The 16,812-nt window shown below is 34.3% G+C and overlaps 1 protein-coding gene across 1 annotated transcript in view; it reads right to left on the reverse strand.

Annotated features, from left to right (window-relative positions):
* LOC106457206 (myosin-VIIa) overlaps window positions 1–16,812 on the reverse strand; it is a 135,781-nt gene that overhangs the window by 89,039 nt on the left and 29,930 nt on the right. The window contains exons 2-3 of the mRNA XM_013916600.2: window positions 13,165–13,225; window positions 1,962–2,075 (exon numbers count right to left, since the gene is read on the reverse strand). Coding sequence (XP_013772054.1) covers window positions 1,962–2,075; window positions 13,165–13,182 — 132 coding nt within the window. The 5' untranslated portion in view covers window positions 13,183–13,225. The remainder of the gene's footprint in view (window positions 1–1,961; window positions 2,076–13,164; window positions 13,226–16,812) is intronic.

Here is a 16,812-nt window from a genome sequence, read left to right on the forward strand (position 1 = left end):
GTGTCAAAGAACCAGCATGGTTTCACTAAGTGAAAGTCTTGTTTAACAAATATTTTGACATTCTTTGAAGATGTTACTGCAAGAGTTGATGAAGGTAATACTGTGGAATTGGTTTACCTTTATTTTCAGAAGGCATTTGATAAGGTGCCTCACAAAAGACTTGTTACAAAAATTAAATCTGTGTGTGTGTGTGAAATGTTATTAAACTGGATAGAAAATTGAATGGAGAGTAGAAAACAGAGAGTAGTAATAAATCTGACTGGATCACAGTTGCAAGCAGTGTGCCTCAGGGCTCTGTACTGGATCCTCTGATGTTTGTGATTTATATTAGTGATATTGACTTTGGTATGAAATTTTGAAATTTGTAGATGACATTAAGATTTTTGGGGTGGCTAACTGTATCAAAGATATTGCAGACTTACAGGGAGATTTAGATCATTTGATGCATTGGGCCAATACATAGTAGATGATGTTTAATTAACAATCCAAAATGCAAGGTGATGCATGTAGGTTTTCACAATTCAAATTATTGTTACAATTTAAATGGAAATACGTTAAATGCTGTGATTGAAGAAAAAGATCTTGGTGTTGTGATTGAGAAATCACTTAAGTCATCTAAACAGTGTATTGTAGCTAGCAATAAGGCTAATAAGATTTTGGGTAGCATCTACAGAAATATTGAATACAAGACAAGGGATATTATTGTTTCACTGTTTAGATCACTTGTAAGACCTCATTTAGGACAAGGGGGTATAAATTCAAATTTTGGCAGCATAGGAGTCATCTGTAGTTTAGACAGTATTACTTTTCAAACAGGGTGGTTGGGTTTTGGAATGAGCTGCCTTCAAGGATGGTGGAGGCACAAAATTTAACTGAGTTCACAAAAAGATTGGATGAATACTTGAGTATTAAGGGGTGGTTATAGTTGGGAGCTGGAAGGGACATCCTTCGTGGGCTAATAAGCTACTTTTTGTCACTTTAAAATTTTATAAAATTACATGGTAACTCAAAACCAAAATACAATAGTGTCAACCAATTTCACTGAGGTGACATAGTTTCAAACAGAGTATTCACTTTTAAGTATTATTAACTAGTAGTAATTAAAAAAAAATCATAATTCTAGTGTACACAATGTTATCATTACCCCTTGAAGTTAACGTTCTTACAAAAATTTGAAGGTCCTTTAAAAAGCTTAAGTTCAGGGTGAAACAGGAATTACCAGCTAATAAAAGATAAACAATAAATATTACAGTTGGAATCTCAATGTATTTAGAATTAGACCTCAGAAAAAGACTTGTGGATTTTTCATTTATGTTGAAAACCATCCAGCAAAAAATATCATTCAGTTAAAACAGCCTGTTGTAAATTGGCTAAAGTGTCTCAAAGTGTCACCAGCAGAATGTAGAACCACCTCCAAATCAGTAGCTCATCACATCACCTAAAGTGACCCCAGATACAAAAGTATCCTGGAAGAAGTTCTTTCAGAGGAATTGATGAGGATATATTGGAAGTTTCATGACCTTATTTATGATGCAAATACCATCCCTACTATCTTGTTTGCATTGTTTTTGAAGGATTGATATTATCCATTCCTATATTTACTTCCTTTTTGAAAAGTTATTCTTTAATTGTTTGCTTGTTTTCTTAATGCAATGTTTCAATAGACATAGGAAGGTTGTATTTATTACCAAGCCCTAGTTCATGAGAAATATGGAATCCTATAGAATCTGTGATTCATTTCAATGTGGAAAATGAGAAGAGATCATGCGAGACCACAATCTGAATAACCACTCTCTCACACTTCAGATTATGACTGATTTTTTAGATGGTACAGAAATTTACTTCTTTTATGACAGTAGTATTAACTTGTCATAGGTATAGAATTACAACGTCTGATTACCTTTTAACTGTTGTGTGCAGTATATATTTATATCCTTAAATGAGAAAGATTATGAGCTTACCTTTCCATCATCATCGATGACTTGAATTCCACGCCCTTCAGCTGATGATACTCTAGCCCCAATAGCAACATCAAATTCTCGTTTGGATTGAGGCTCTATCCAAATATAGTCACCCTGCAAAATACATTATTGTCACCTTATTACATACTGGTATAAAGGATAGTATATATAAAGTCCTGTTGAACAAAGATAGATGCAAGAATATTTCATGTGGAAATATAATCAAACTGCTAGTTGTAGTACATCTTTTCACTACAGTTAATAAGAATGTATATATTGCAAGATTCAATGCTAGGGTTAATAATGTTTGTAAGTATCAATCTTTGCAATGTTACTGAAAAATAATGAATAAAAACTACTCCAAAACATTAGAGAGGGAAAAACTGTATAGATAGATTTTTCTTCAATTGAATGATCAATTGAACTAATTAGAGAATATTTTAGAAACATCATTTATTCAGTGAAAATGTTTAATGTAGTACAAGTAGTTTGGTTAACAATCTACCACTAGTAACAGCCAGTGTGCATGAGGACCCTCTCAAATTCAGAGGGACCGAGTGAAATTTTGACTGATCCAATTTGTCTGATATGGTAAAATTTGGCAAAAAAAAAGAAGAGAAAGTGTCACGTCAGGGCTTCCTGGCAGTCACACAGTGTCATGCTTGCATGATATACTTCTGATTAGTTGAGAAATGGCATTATGGCAGATTCTGTCTCCCTCCTAAGCCAGTGCAAGGCCAAGATCTGTGACTCTGTGTGTGTGTGTGATGGGTTAAAGACAACTAAGGATAAACAACAATCTTTCTATAAGGCTCAGACAAGGACTAATTGTTGGGCAACCCAGGATTTTTAGGATTTCTTGTTCAAAGCAATTCTCAAAATCTTGGCAGTATAACACTAAGAATTATCTTGCATCAGAACAAAGACTGACCTAACTGCATCAATAATAGTGTGATGATTCAAGTAAAAACTTAGCACATATATAGTGATTTGAGGACCTAGTATGTGAAAGGACAGATATAATATGTTATGGGTGGAATAAAAAAATAAAGATACTGTGTTGAAATGTGAATAAAAATAAAACTTTATTTATCCATGAAAATGAGAAAATGGATTATCATTTCACAGACTATTGTGTTGTAGGAGGAAGTAGATCAAAATTGAAGTAAATAAATAATCTATTAAATTGATCTTTCATTAGTGGCTTTATAAAAGTTTCCAGTAAAAAAAATATAACAGCATTTCAACAGTGAAGAATTATAAGTTACAAATTAGTAAACCACCAATCTATAGATCATGCTTCACCAGCATAATGTGCTAAGACCAAGCTGTTATTAGTAACAGCATGTAGTCTGACAGACACAGAATAGCCCTCTATACACTACAAAAAGTAGGATATAATAACTATTCTATGAAACAGTAGATAGTTTTGTGATCATACGTTACTGCAGTTTATAGAAAGTAAACTGGAAGGCACCAAGACATTATTATCCACACTTGTACTAATGCTTGATGTTGGTTCTACTGGTTACATACAAGTCCAGACATTCATTACTGGTGTCAACACTGTACATTGTGTGCCACACAGAAAAAAAAGTCAGCCTAAAAAGGTTAAATCTCAGCATAGAATTGTTGGTTCACCTCAACAAAGAACAGCCCTGGATATCAATGGTTGAATTCCAGAGATGGAACAAGGTTACCTATATATACTTGTGTCTATCAATTACTCGTGAAATGGGCAGAGGCTTTTGTGGCTGATGCAGTGTTGAAGTACTAGATAACTGGTTCAGAGAACTTAGAGATTCACTGAAATCAGGGAATTAACTTTAATAACTGTTTTCCGAGATGTGTAAATTGCTGAGTGTGGGGAAGATATATACTTCATCTTATCAACCCCAGTTGGATGGTTCAGTACAGCAAATAATAAAGACTGTCAACAGTTGCTTGCTAAATTTGTTAATCTTGACTGAACCAACTGGGACAAGCATTATATTGAATGTCATGATGGCATATTGTGCAACTCAGCATAGATTAACAGGTTATTTGCCAAACATAGTCACATTTGGATGGGAAGTCTTGCATAATGTGGACATGATGTATGGTAATTCTTTTAGAGTGAATGTCCTACAATGTCCACAAGAATATGTGGAGTTGTTAAGGTCTGCATTAATTGACACAAGTTTGTATATCAACAGCAATGAAAGGCTGCCATACAACAGAGGAGGTGCTATGATAAGATATGATAGAACAAATGTACCAGAATGGATACAAGATGTGACTTTGGTATGCCAACTGCATGGAAGCCATTCAGTTCTGACTGGACAGGACTTTACCTTGTTCTCCAAAATTAAGGTCCATTAACATACAAGTTACAACAGTCAAGAAGCATTTGGAAATAGTGAATACTACATCTTAACAAGTTGCATCCATATGTCACTAACAAACCTCTTGGCAACAGGTTTTTATCAGGAATCAGAGGAGGAGACTCACTTTCTTCGAGTAAGAACAGTTTGTTGATTGTAAGGCCAGCTAGATCAAAAGGGCTGTGCAACCATTACTTTCTGAGCTATTGGACAAAGTGTTACTATACGTTATCCACAAGATATCAAATGATAGCTACTTGATCAACAAAGTTAACACCAGCTGGTGCCAGTAGGTGTAATGTCTAGTACATCAACAGTTTACAAAACTGAATATGATAAATAGAAGTTTCAAAACTCAGTTGAAAGGGTTTTGCAACTCTTGCTTTCTGTGCTATTGAGTAATCTTCTGTGGCAAAATTTTGTCCGATGTTTAAAAAAGAAAGACTAATCTGATTTATCTCAGTGGTGATAGTTCCATGGAAAATACTGTGTAGTCTATGCTGAACTATGGCCTCTCCATATGCAGTGGAAGAGTTGAGTTGTTTCCTCCAACTGTAGACTGACAAATACTGTAGTAACAGAACTAATATTAATTCTGACTTATCAGAATTTTTGCTGAAAAGGCTTAATTAAACTGAATTCTATCAGTGATTATTATTTTGTGATATGTGAAGAGAAAGACGTGTTGTGTTTGATGGTTCCTAGATGGCAGCACATTACATTACATTAAGACATGGCTTACAGTAACCTGAGAAGGTTTCCAAAGTAATTTGTGTGGGATCAGAGCCTGGTCTGCACTGTAGGAAAAAACTATTCTCCTGTGACATTGTAATCTAATGTGTGATCATAAATTCATCAGTCTTTTCAAACAGGCCAAAAAAGCATCTGTAGTATGGTACAAAGTTGAAAAATTTTGGAATTCCTTCTTCACAAGTTCAGGCCAAGCTTATACTGCTTTTGTTTTAGTAGGATGTTTAGACAATTCACAATTTTTCCAGGAAACCTTACATGCATTTGCAGAAAATGGTCTTGGCATAGCTTTTGTTGTCTACCTCGACTTATCAGAAAGCAAAGGCAAGATCAAGTAAGCTAAACCAGAAGAATCCTTTCAATAAATCATGACATTCATCCACGCATGGTAACAGAAATGCATTGACGTATGCTACTACATTCACCCACCTGAAGTCCACACCAAACTTCACTATACCCCTTTTCTTTTTTACCATTAATACTGATGACAGCCAAGTAGTCACTGAATTCTAAATAATTTTACCATTCAGCATCCAGTATCTATATTCTGTCTATATATTTGGTGCTCCAAGGAAGCCTGCATGGCAGTTGATTTATAGGATTTACGTCTTTGGTATTCATATGATGCTGGGTGATGTTTGCTCTTCCAAGCCAACCATCTGTTCCAAAAAATACATCAGTAACCTCCCAAGTTTCCTCTGGAACATGAACTTAGATTGTCTACACAATCTTCAATCAGTGACCTCAGGTGTACTGGTAACTTGTGTATTTGCAAGAGCAATTCAGTAAAAATAAGATATTTTACCTGAAAGTCAGGAGAAAATTTTTTGGAAATGAATGTTGTCACCTGTACAGGCATAGCTATACAAACCTAGAAATAGATTACAAAGACTATATTATTATCATTTAAAAGTTTCAATTAAGAGAATTGCTAGCAATCTGCACACAGGTAAAATGTTGCCTGTAACGTTCAATGTCTAATAAGCATTCTTCCTAATCAAAGAGGTTTTTAAAAATGTTTTTTTTTTCATTAGCATGGCACAGCTGAAATTATGTTAGCTACATCACTAGTTTCAGTTTCTTCACTTTCATGCACATAACCAATGATTGTTCCATCCAGTATTTCTACTACTTGTGTACTGTAACTACAAACCACAGTCAAAATATATCTTTCCCTTGCAAAGGTAAGTATCCAAGCAAGCAAGACTCATTTATTTTTCAAATAAATCAGTGTGTTTCAGGTATTGCTTCAACTGCAGCCTCAGCTGGTGGTGTAAATTGAGCTTTCATTTATAGGATACCATAAAACAACATTTGTGCTTTAAAGATAAACTGTAATTAATGGCATAATCCACATACATTCATGCAGACCACTGCATGTGTACATATTTTGTTAGCATTTTATAGTTTCATCTCACAGTTGCAGTACACCTTGTGGATAGGCAGTATCAGCAGATAACTTCTGTAGGATATCTAAACTTAATATACTGATACTCGAGCTAAGATCTGCTTCTAAAACTTTCACACTTTTAGCTACAGCAACAACAGTGATATAAAGTTCAAATTCACTATTTACTGCAAGCTAATCTCCATCAGAGTGGTGGCTTACATGGTAGTGGCTGGTACACAATAAGGTCAAGTAAAGAAATTTTTTACCAATAATACAAGAGAAAAATATTACTTGGAGGAACTGAAGAAATCAATCAACTACCAATTGTGTGATAACTAGATCCTGGTCAGTAGAATCAAGATGTATTTGATCGAGGTAACCTATAGTAACTCAAGGATAAAACTGGCAAACAACTATCTGATCTTTGAAATGACTGAGGATCTAGTCTGTTAAAGAACAAGTGTAGTGATTTATTGTAGATTGAGTAAAAGAGACAAAACACAGTGTTGAAGTTAAAATAAATCTAAAAACTTTATTGAAAAAAGTAGTTGATCAGTTGGTAGGCTATTGATTTGTAGTGGAAAGTAGATGGAAAATAATAATAAAAGATGTTGTACTGAAATAAAACCAAAGAAAAATAAACTTAACTTCAGAATGAATAAAAATTAAACATAACATGCATGACCAGCAGGCTGAAGAACACAGGAAATGAAGACAAGACTTATACAGCAAGTTTTGACTCTTTCAAGATCAAAGCCAATCTGTTTGAAAATGCCAAAACTACTTTAACAATTCACCTTTTCTCTGTTGCTTACCGATCACAAGAATCCATAAATATCTCTGTCCATGTGAAAGTCATACAACAGTCCTCTATACACTACCTAAAGTAGGGCACGATAAAACTATCCCACAAATGAGTACACAGATGCTGTGACATGAACCTGCTAGAAAAAAACAGTCCCAAGGACTGATAAAGATGTTCCAAGTTATTTTAATTTTGTAGATATAAAATGTACATTACAGAAGATGTAAATGTGATATTGCTTACTACAATAGGTCATATGGCTGGGTCCAAGACCATGTCCATATATTGTAGAGAAGCAAACATTCCTTGGTAGCACAATACGATCTACAAAACTGTCATAACATGTAATTCCTCAGAATTAATCACAGACATATTTCAAATACCATATTCCATTGCTGTTAATACATTAACGTAAATCTTAACATTATGGTTACAAATACAGTTACATTGAATGTTTACAATTTTAAACCTATGGGAGTTTAATGATATATACAGACAAAAGGACAAAGTAATTGAAAATTTTCTGTTCTTATTTTGAATTAGCAAATATTCGGAAAAGGATTGAGGTTAAACTTCAGTTGTTTAAGTTCATTAAGTGTATGTAACAATAATAAGAATGTGTTATTAAAAATATAGTATGAAATAGGTTATACATTTATTAAAATATAAAGAGTATTATTCAAATATTGCCCTTTACAACTTTCATTTGTAAATAATGTTTTTAAGCTTAGTAATTACTGTACTGAAAGCACTGATGATTGAAATATGTGTGTTTGCAGGGAGCCCCACCTTTCAATTATACAAAGATGTTTTCATTTATCACAATTATATTAGTTGTTGGTTATCTCCTAGTAGCCTATTGGCTTTAGCACTTACACGTAAATATACTGGTATCTTATGAGTAGTATTCAGGCACTACCTGAAAGTTTCTAGTTTAGAATGTAATTTGACATGTGTTATTGTGAAGATTTTAGTTTTCATTGCAATACAAATTAAGGTGGGTTTTTTTGCCTATATTAAAGTATATTTTAGATTTTTTTAGCAATAAAGATCTGTTATACTACCCTGCTAGTGCTTTTCATAAGAATGCAAGCTGTTAAACTGGAAAATGAAATGTATGGGATTCTCATTCTTAAAATCAGAAGCTACAACATATCTTCTTAAGTTTCCAGTTGCAAGTTATAAAAAAAAAGAGTTTAAAGATAAATTCTCTGAAGATGGATCTTCATAGAGAAATGTGGTGAAGAATTAAAGGTGTATTTTAAACTAAACTGTGACCTGAATAGCTAGTTCTCTGGTAAAACAAGAATAGTTATTGGACAGTTAAAGGTGTATTTTAAAAGTAAGCTATGACTTGAAACTATTTTTATAGTTAATCCCAAGAATATTTAGCTGAGTGTTGTTTATAAATTTTTGGGTCCATGTTCAATTAAGTTATGTTTATATATGAATCAATGATACTTTTAGTAGAATAATTAAAAAGTTATATAAGTGTAACATGTTAACCATCCCTTAATTAGAAATGATAGACAACAGCAGAGGCAGCTAGTCAACACCATCCACTGTCAACTCTTGGGCTACTATAATTGAATAGTGGGATTGACCATTACATTATAAAGTCCTCATGGCATAAAGAGCAAGCACGTCCAGTGATGGAATTGGAACCTGTGACCTGAAAATTGTGAATCAACTGTTTTCACCACCGTGCCATGCCAGGCTGAGCATCAATAAACTGCAATTATTGTCTTGCTTTTTGAATTAAGACTCTTGTGTTTATTGTATGTAAAATCCAATATATTTTATGTGTTAGTTAGATATAATCAATAATATTGAGTGCAAATGTCCTTTTCTCATGAGGACTTCTCGTTAAAAAATGTATGTTATATATATAAAATTGGGCCTATACTGAAACTGATCACCTAGTTTTTCTTCATTTCTCAATACCAATATGCATGATTAATTGTTTACATGCAAGGTCCTATGATATGTGAAGCTTCTAAATTTTTCAAATGGAAAGCCATTTACTTGGATACTTTTTCAGAAGTTGATTTGCACAGTTCTAAAGTTGTGCTTTTTGAAAACCCATTCTTTTATCCCTAAAGCAGTTTGCATGATTTTCCCCATTGCTTCTGCAATCCTAGCTTTGGGTTATCTTTTAGATAGTACATAGATAACGATAACCATTTTACTACCTATCCAGGACTCTTAACTTTGGAAAATGGAAATAAGCCAGACAAGCAGGGGTGAGGATGTGGGTGAAGGTGTCCCTCTCCCACTGTATATATGGTTGGGAGATGGGGGGTGCGCTGTAAGCTCCTCATCCACATTTGCCCTACTGTCTAATGTTTTGTGTTGATTGATTACATTGTTTGAAAGTGTTTCAAAAGTCATGGTTTAAAGTCACCTGTTGATAACGAGAAAATCATTAAAAAAAACTTATTGATGCTGAATACGGAAATAATGTGCTGATGACCAAAAACATGACAACGGAAAAATTCTGGAAATTCAAGGGTGTGATCATGAACTCATGGCAAATAATACGAGCTTTTGACAAAAGCAGATAAGTAATCGAAAAAAATGCTTCATTTAAAAACTGGAAGATCGGTTCACGGACTGCGAGTGAAATTTTTGCATTTTTTCAATGAGGTGGGGAAACAGGCGATGGAACGTAAATGCGAGAATATCCTGGATATTATGGAAAAGTTGAGGATCGTGTAAAACGCAGTGTCTGCTCGATTAAAACTAAGAATGTGACAACAAAACGCTGTCCCTTCAGTATTTTTTTCATTTGTAATTATGCGTGTAACTGTTAATTACTAAAAAAACACCTGCGAGACATACACATACAAAAACCCTACTGCGAGTTAAAACCCGAGCTCCACCGTAAGATGTCACTCATATACGATACCAAAGATGTTTGCAATTTGTAAATACCTCAAGGGCACGAAGAAGGTTCAGTGTGCAAGCTACAGGTGTCCTCCAGGTTACTGACCTTCGATGAGCTACAAAAGCGGCTCTAGGAGCCCAGTGAACCGAAGATTCTCGAATGCCGATTCTAGTATCAGAAGCACTAATGAACTACCAAGTGTGTCCATTTCTCAATAAACGCTATTACAAAATGAATAAAGTCATCGATAAAAAAAACAGACTCTTACACGGTTCAAAGAAACCACAAACGTAAAGTTTATTACAAGGCAGCTCATGTATATTATACAATATTTATCACATGAAAAATGAAGAGGTAAGTGACCCTTATACTAACATAACTGAAGATAACATCAAAACCAACCAAGAACTGTCTACACCAGCTAAAATACGGATGGAAACAACAAAGGAAGTTACATCCATTTCACACTGGGACTAGTCGATTACGTATTGCTGACATACGACACACTATATATTATACAACATTCTCAATATAAACAGAACAACTAAAAAGCCTGTAGCTGGATCTAAGTTTGGATTTTTATGTTACCTTTTAACTTTTCTTTGTCACAACATTCTTTTATAAACTTGTTTATAGTACACAATTTATCCTAATGATCACGAAGTAGTTAGTAACATACAATAAATGTATATATCTCCATATATCCAAACAGTAGTGTTCCTTAGTGTTGTGCTTGAACATAATTCATCTTGTAATTTACTACATCTGTGATTATAAATAATAACAAACACCAGTGCTCTGATATGACGTAATTATGTCAGAGTTTACAGTCATGTACAGAAAGTGCCGCATGGCTAGCTCGTGCGTCCTTGATTTTGAATAGATTTCATTTTGAAGCCCCCCCCTCCCCCTCCCCAGTGGCTCAGATGCAAGTCTAAAGAGTTATAACGTTGAAACCTGGGTTTCGATACCCATGATGGGCACAGTACAGATAGCCTACTGTGTAGCTTTGCGCTTAACAACATATATATATATATATATGTATTATGAGACATTAAATTATGAATTAACAATATTTTTCAGGGATGTACAATTTTTTTTTATTTTTACTTAACAAATCAAAACTTCTGATTTTGAAACAACAAACAAGCTGAATTCTTAGCAGATTTTACCTGAGAGTTCGAAGTTGTTTTTATTCTCTCAAGAGAATTTCCTGGTGAAGAAAACTGAATCTTCCAAGTTACCTTGACTTTTGTGAACTATATTGAAATGTAACTTATTGTTAAAATTGCATAACTCGTTTAGTTTGGTTTCTTTTGAATTTCGTGCAAACCAAACGAGGGCTATCTGCGCTAGCCGTCCCTAATTTAGCATTAGACGACTAGACACGACCCACCGCCAACTATTGGGCTACTGTTTTACCAACGAATAGTGGGTTTGACCGTAACATTATAATGGCTGGTCGGGGATTCGAGCCTCAGTGCATAACTCGATCCCGAAAAAGAAGGTATCCCCCTCTAGAAAACCATACTTTAACTATGGATTTTTAAGGTTTTCGAATGTGCTTCTGTATAATTAATGAAGTGATACCTTATTACAAAACATTTAGTCAATTCCTTTTTAATGTACTATGTTATACACACACACACACACACACACACATATATATATATATAAATCAAATTAATATAATAGATTAACCCTGAAACTTGTTTTCATACTCTTCACTACCGGTGGGATCTAGGTGTTAAATGATGATCAGCAATTTCATGTTACACCTGTTACAATACCAAGTGAAATAACTCATTTTGTATATAATAATACACAAGGAACCCCAAAGGAATTAATTCCAATACTGGTGGTATTTTTGCTTAGATTTTTTTGTGTGACTCCTATATTATAATGGACTCTGTAATCAACAAAGTCATCGGAAAAAATAATTTGATGAAAAAACAGTTTAGAAAAGCGTTGATGGGGCCTAGGCCCCATTGGTATACCTAGGGGTTAAACTATCTTACTTCACCCTAGAGTAGTTATAATATCGTAAAATCAGTTTAGATTGTACTGTCTTTCTAAAGAAACGTGTGCAAATCACAAGCAACGGTGACGTAAATAATCTTATAAAACTTTATGATAACTTACATATTAAATTGATTATAGAAGGATAACAGACAAAAGACTCAACTACTGAGAGGTTGAATGTTCAGTTCTAAATTAAACATTTTAACGACATGTTTGGACCAGTCGAGTTCGACGTCTGTGGTTGGCTGATCATGCCTGCCACCAATGACCACGAGAAAACAGCAAAAATGCGAGAAGTTCCTTTTCTTTAACACCTGGCAGATTTGACAGGCGACAATTTCAGTAATCATGTTGGCAAAACAAGCACGAAACTAGAACGGAGTTTGTGTAAGGTCATTAGTTTCTGCGATTTATATTAGTACATTTCTTATGGTTAATCATGTTTATCATAACAATAAAGAAAATATCCCTTAGTAACCAACTTTTAACATTCCATCTGTCTTATACATAAGCGAATGATCACTGTAGCAACACCTGGCCAGTTAAACCAGTAGATCCTACACGCGAGTGAGGTCAGTGGTCACGTGTAAGTTGAATACAACTTGTTTTGTTTCTTAAAAACAAGTTAGACCACTTTAAAACATTACTTGTACGTTTTATACTGAACAAGTTAATTTTTTTAAGATATCGATGTAGTATTTACAACTTATAATTATCTGAATCACCACTGGCTGTTTCTATTCGTAAACATAATTCGTCATCGATACATAAAACAGTCGAACACGGGTTCTACCTTCAGAAATTTGAATTATTACACATAAATACTGCAATACAAACTTACAAGATACTCATTGAATTCATTAGTCGCACAGATTCCACAAAACTATGGCTACAACAGATCTAATTTCTCCTGAAACTTGTACTTCACAAATTACATAAACATATTCCAATATTGAAATGTGTACATGATAGATATTATTACTTACCCTTGTAACAATGACCATGTTGACCTAGAACATGCAAAGCTGGTGATGGTTCAATAGTACTCTGTAAGAAGAAAACATAAAATAATATAATCACTGACTTACTGTTTTGAATTAGTTTAGAGAGCTTACAAAGTATACGTACTTATTAAGAACGTCAGATATGTCGAACGTTGTTTAGAACTATCACCATGAATTAATTTTTCGTTTTATAATATATTATGATTTTTTTCTCTTTTTTTTCAGGGCGAATGCCTGAGGAAATATTATGATTTACATGATTAGATTGCTGCACCTGTAGAAGATGAAGTAAACAAGGTATTCGATGTAATCTGAACATCCATAATTATTTAATACATACGTGCAGAACTCGGGTAACAACATGCACAGACTAGCGAAGTACGTAGATTAACGCTGTGTAACAAGTATTAGATCTATAAACACTTTATGAGGTCCATTCAACTCGCAACAGTAGTTACCATCGTTAAGCCTAACCAATAAACTGATTTTTAGCGAGAAAAGAATCTTTTTCAGATAAACTAGTTAATTAAATTCAACATTGCATGACGTGTAACATACGACTGCAACAATGGTTTGAACAATAGGTCGATGGATGAAGACTACGTGGAGCCCACTAGATACGTGTCCACTTTTGGTTTTTGACGTTCTGTATAAACACTAAAATTTTCTAATCAGTCCACTCATCAAACTGTTTTAATGGGTTATCTGTGCTGTATCCAATACGGGTATCGAGACCTAATATTTAGCGTTATAAGCCTTCAGATTTACCGCCGGGTCACTGGGGGGGGGGGGATTCTACTTATCAAATTTTAGTAATTTTCGAAATGTTTTAAGTCGCATATAGATATGGCTCATAACACAGATCGCAAAACTTATGTTTTAATAAGCCCCTATGTAACAGTAAGATGTAAACACACTTTTTTAAAAAAATCTTTTTGGAATACCATTACTGAAATATTTTGTTGTACAAAAGTGACACTTATATGTTCTAGCACTGACCACTCGTTAAAGTATACATTAGTTTAGGCTACGTTTTTGTTTTTTAACTTAGACGTTTGTATTGTTTATGGTTAGAATGCTTTGATGTAATGAGCTCAATGTCTGGAACTTTCTTGGGGGTTGAGGAAACAATGAGAGCGAGACTGTTCTTTGATTAATGATTCAACTGTTAGTTCGGTAGTGTAAATTTAAAGTTTTTGTTTTCAGAGATGTGATAAAGTGCAGTGCGCACGAGAGAAAATTAGCAATTAAGTTAAATTGTAGTATACTGTCTATTGCATAACTCTGAACTTTCATCTATCAGCTTATCAACTTGTAGTTGAAGAAATAAAATGCTTCCCTTTTCGTTATGTCGAATGAACTTTGCATTATTCTTTTCACCGAATAATTCAAAAATAACAACAGAAAACGTTACAATAATATTATAACCATACCAGAACTTCAGCTGTGCTACCCCGTTAATCTAAAACATTTATATGTAAACGGCCATTATACATCTATAAATAATTAAGTTTCTTGATACAGTTCCACACATTCACACACACACAGTGCTCTGGGATTGTATTCACACATGGCTAACTCGGAATGTACTGCGAGTGTGCTCAGTGAATGCGAACGTAAACATGCACCAAATATGTAGATTAATACTGTCCAATTATTAAAAATAAAATCTAAAAACGTCTTAAGTTGCGTGAATTTGCAATAAGAGACACTACAGAATGCTTGGAGTGTGGAAAATTGATACATCAAATAGTCGCAATGTACGGTCATGCGCGACCTGCTGTGTGCTAGACCAACCCATGGCAACAAGATTCTTATAACTAAAAATTCATTTCGACGAAGTGTTGTCAGAGCGTGACAAAAAATAGTATAGGAAACTATAATACAGTGACTTTATTCACTCCAATTTAGCAACTTGTGAACGGGCACCATATGTGAGATCTGTGCAACGTCATCTTCACGAATGCGTCTCGGAAGGGTTAGGATACACAAATCATACATTGTCTCAGGAACGGCAACGTTTCGGTTGATGCTAACGTTGCAATCTAACTAATTTATCTTGTACTGTGTGGAGTAACGGCAGCCACTTCATCCAGTAACTGAGTAACTATCTAATTTGGATACAGAAGCAGTAATATAGAACTCAACCATTGTTGTGTTGTGCAGGGACGTAGCCAGCACTATAAAATGTGTGGGTCTTTTTCCAAAATAATTCGGTTTTTTTTCTACAGAAAGAACTTAAGTGATTTTCACGAAAGTCAAGTCAGAAGTTAGTGGACCTTTAGATTTTTTTTAAAACACTGGAATGGTCTTTCGACCCTACTGGATACGCCCCAGGTTATGGAAATTGTTGTGTGAACTGTGGCAAACATAATAACCGGGGAATTTAGTGCCTTGACGCTGATTGGCTGTTGGGAATCACTGATCAGTGATATCATACAGGGGTGTGATAGTTTCACATGTGTCCGCTAGGGTGCATGAGAATAACTTGATTGTACCGTTTTGAATTCAACGGATAACTACACGATTATAATTTTAATATTTTATTCGATAGTTCTGTTTTTTAATCATGTGACTGTAGGGTATACTTGACTTTTCTTATCTATACGTTCATAACACTTAATAAACAAATCACGTGACGTTTTAAGATAAATATAATATTATACCAGCACGTGATCAGCAACATAACTAATTCTAATTACTTTGATGTATTCATAGAAGTGGCTCACAGTATGATTACAAAGTGGATTTAAAAGTCATGTTGAATTTCTGATTTGACCTCGACTACAAAAGTTCGGACACATCGTCTTTACTATATATCTTGATTGTCATTACGAGATCATGGTCAACTTTCTATTTTGTAATTTAAATAAGCAATAAATTAGTTATTCACAAATAATACGCTTCAAACCGTAACCAAAACAAATTGATAATTTTCTTTGGTTGCTTTCAGAAGATTTGGTACAAATTCTAGATGCGAACTGATTTTGATGCTTAAAAATGTTGTTAGAAACTCAGATAGCCAGCTCGTGGTGGTATTTTTGAGTGGAGGAATAGTAATAGTGGAAGCATGTGACATAAATATTAAGAACAATTAAATATAATCTCTGAAAGTCGAAATCTAGACCTGATTAATCGTTTTTTGCTTTAGTGTTAGAAACTAGTGAAAAGATGCATCTCATGATATGGTGTGGTTAATATATTTAGTTCGTTAGAAAATTTGATAATATGAATGTAAAAAAAAAAAAAGATACAATTTCCTTGGACTTACGACTTTTGTGATCATTCGTAAAATTACGTGTGATATGAATGAATGACCACGAGTCGTCTTGGTGGTGTGCCTTTACCACAGTTTTGGAATAAGGACGATACGTTTGTAAAATAAACAAACAGACCTGAAAAACAGATATCACGGATTATTCACGTCAGAATAAACAGTGTATCTTCTTCGTTTGATCAAATGTATGTGGTTTGGTTTGTTTTGAATTTCGCGCAAAGCTACACGAGCGCTCTCTGCGCTAGCCATCCCTAATTTAGCAGTGAAAGAGTAGAGGGAAGGCAGATAGTCATCACCACCCACCGCAAACTCTTGGGCTAATCTTTTTACCAACGAATAGTGGGATTGACCGT

This window comes from Limulus polyphemus, unplaced genomic scaffold (genome assembly GCF_000517525.1).
Source record: "Limulus polyphemus unplaced genomic scaffold, Limulus_polyphemus-2.1.2 Scaffold303, whole genome shotgun sequence".
NCBI lineage: Eukaryota > Metazoa > Arthropoda > Merostomata > Xiphosura > Limulidae > Limulus > Limulus polyphemus.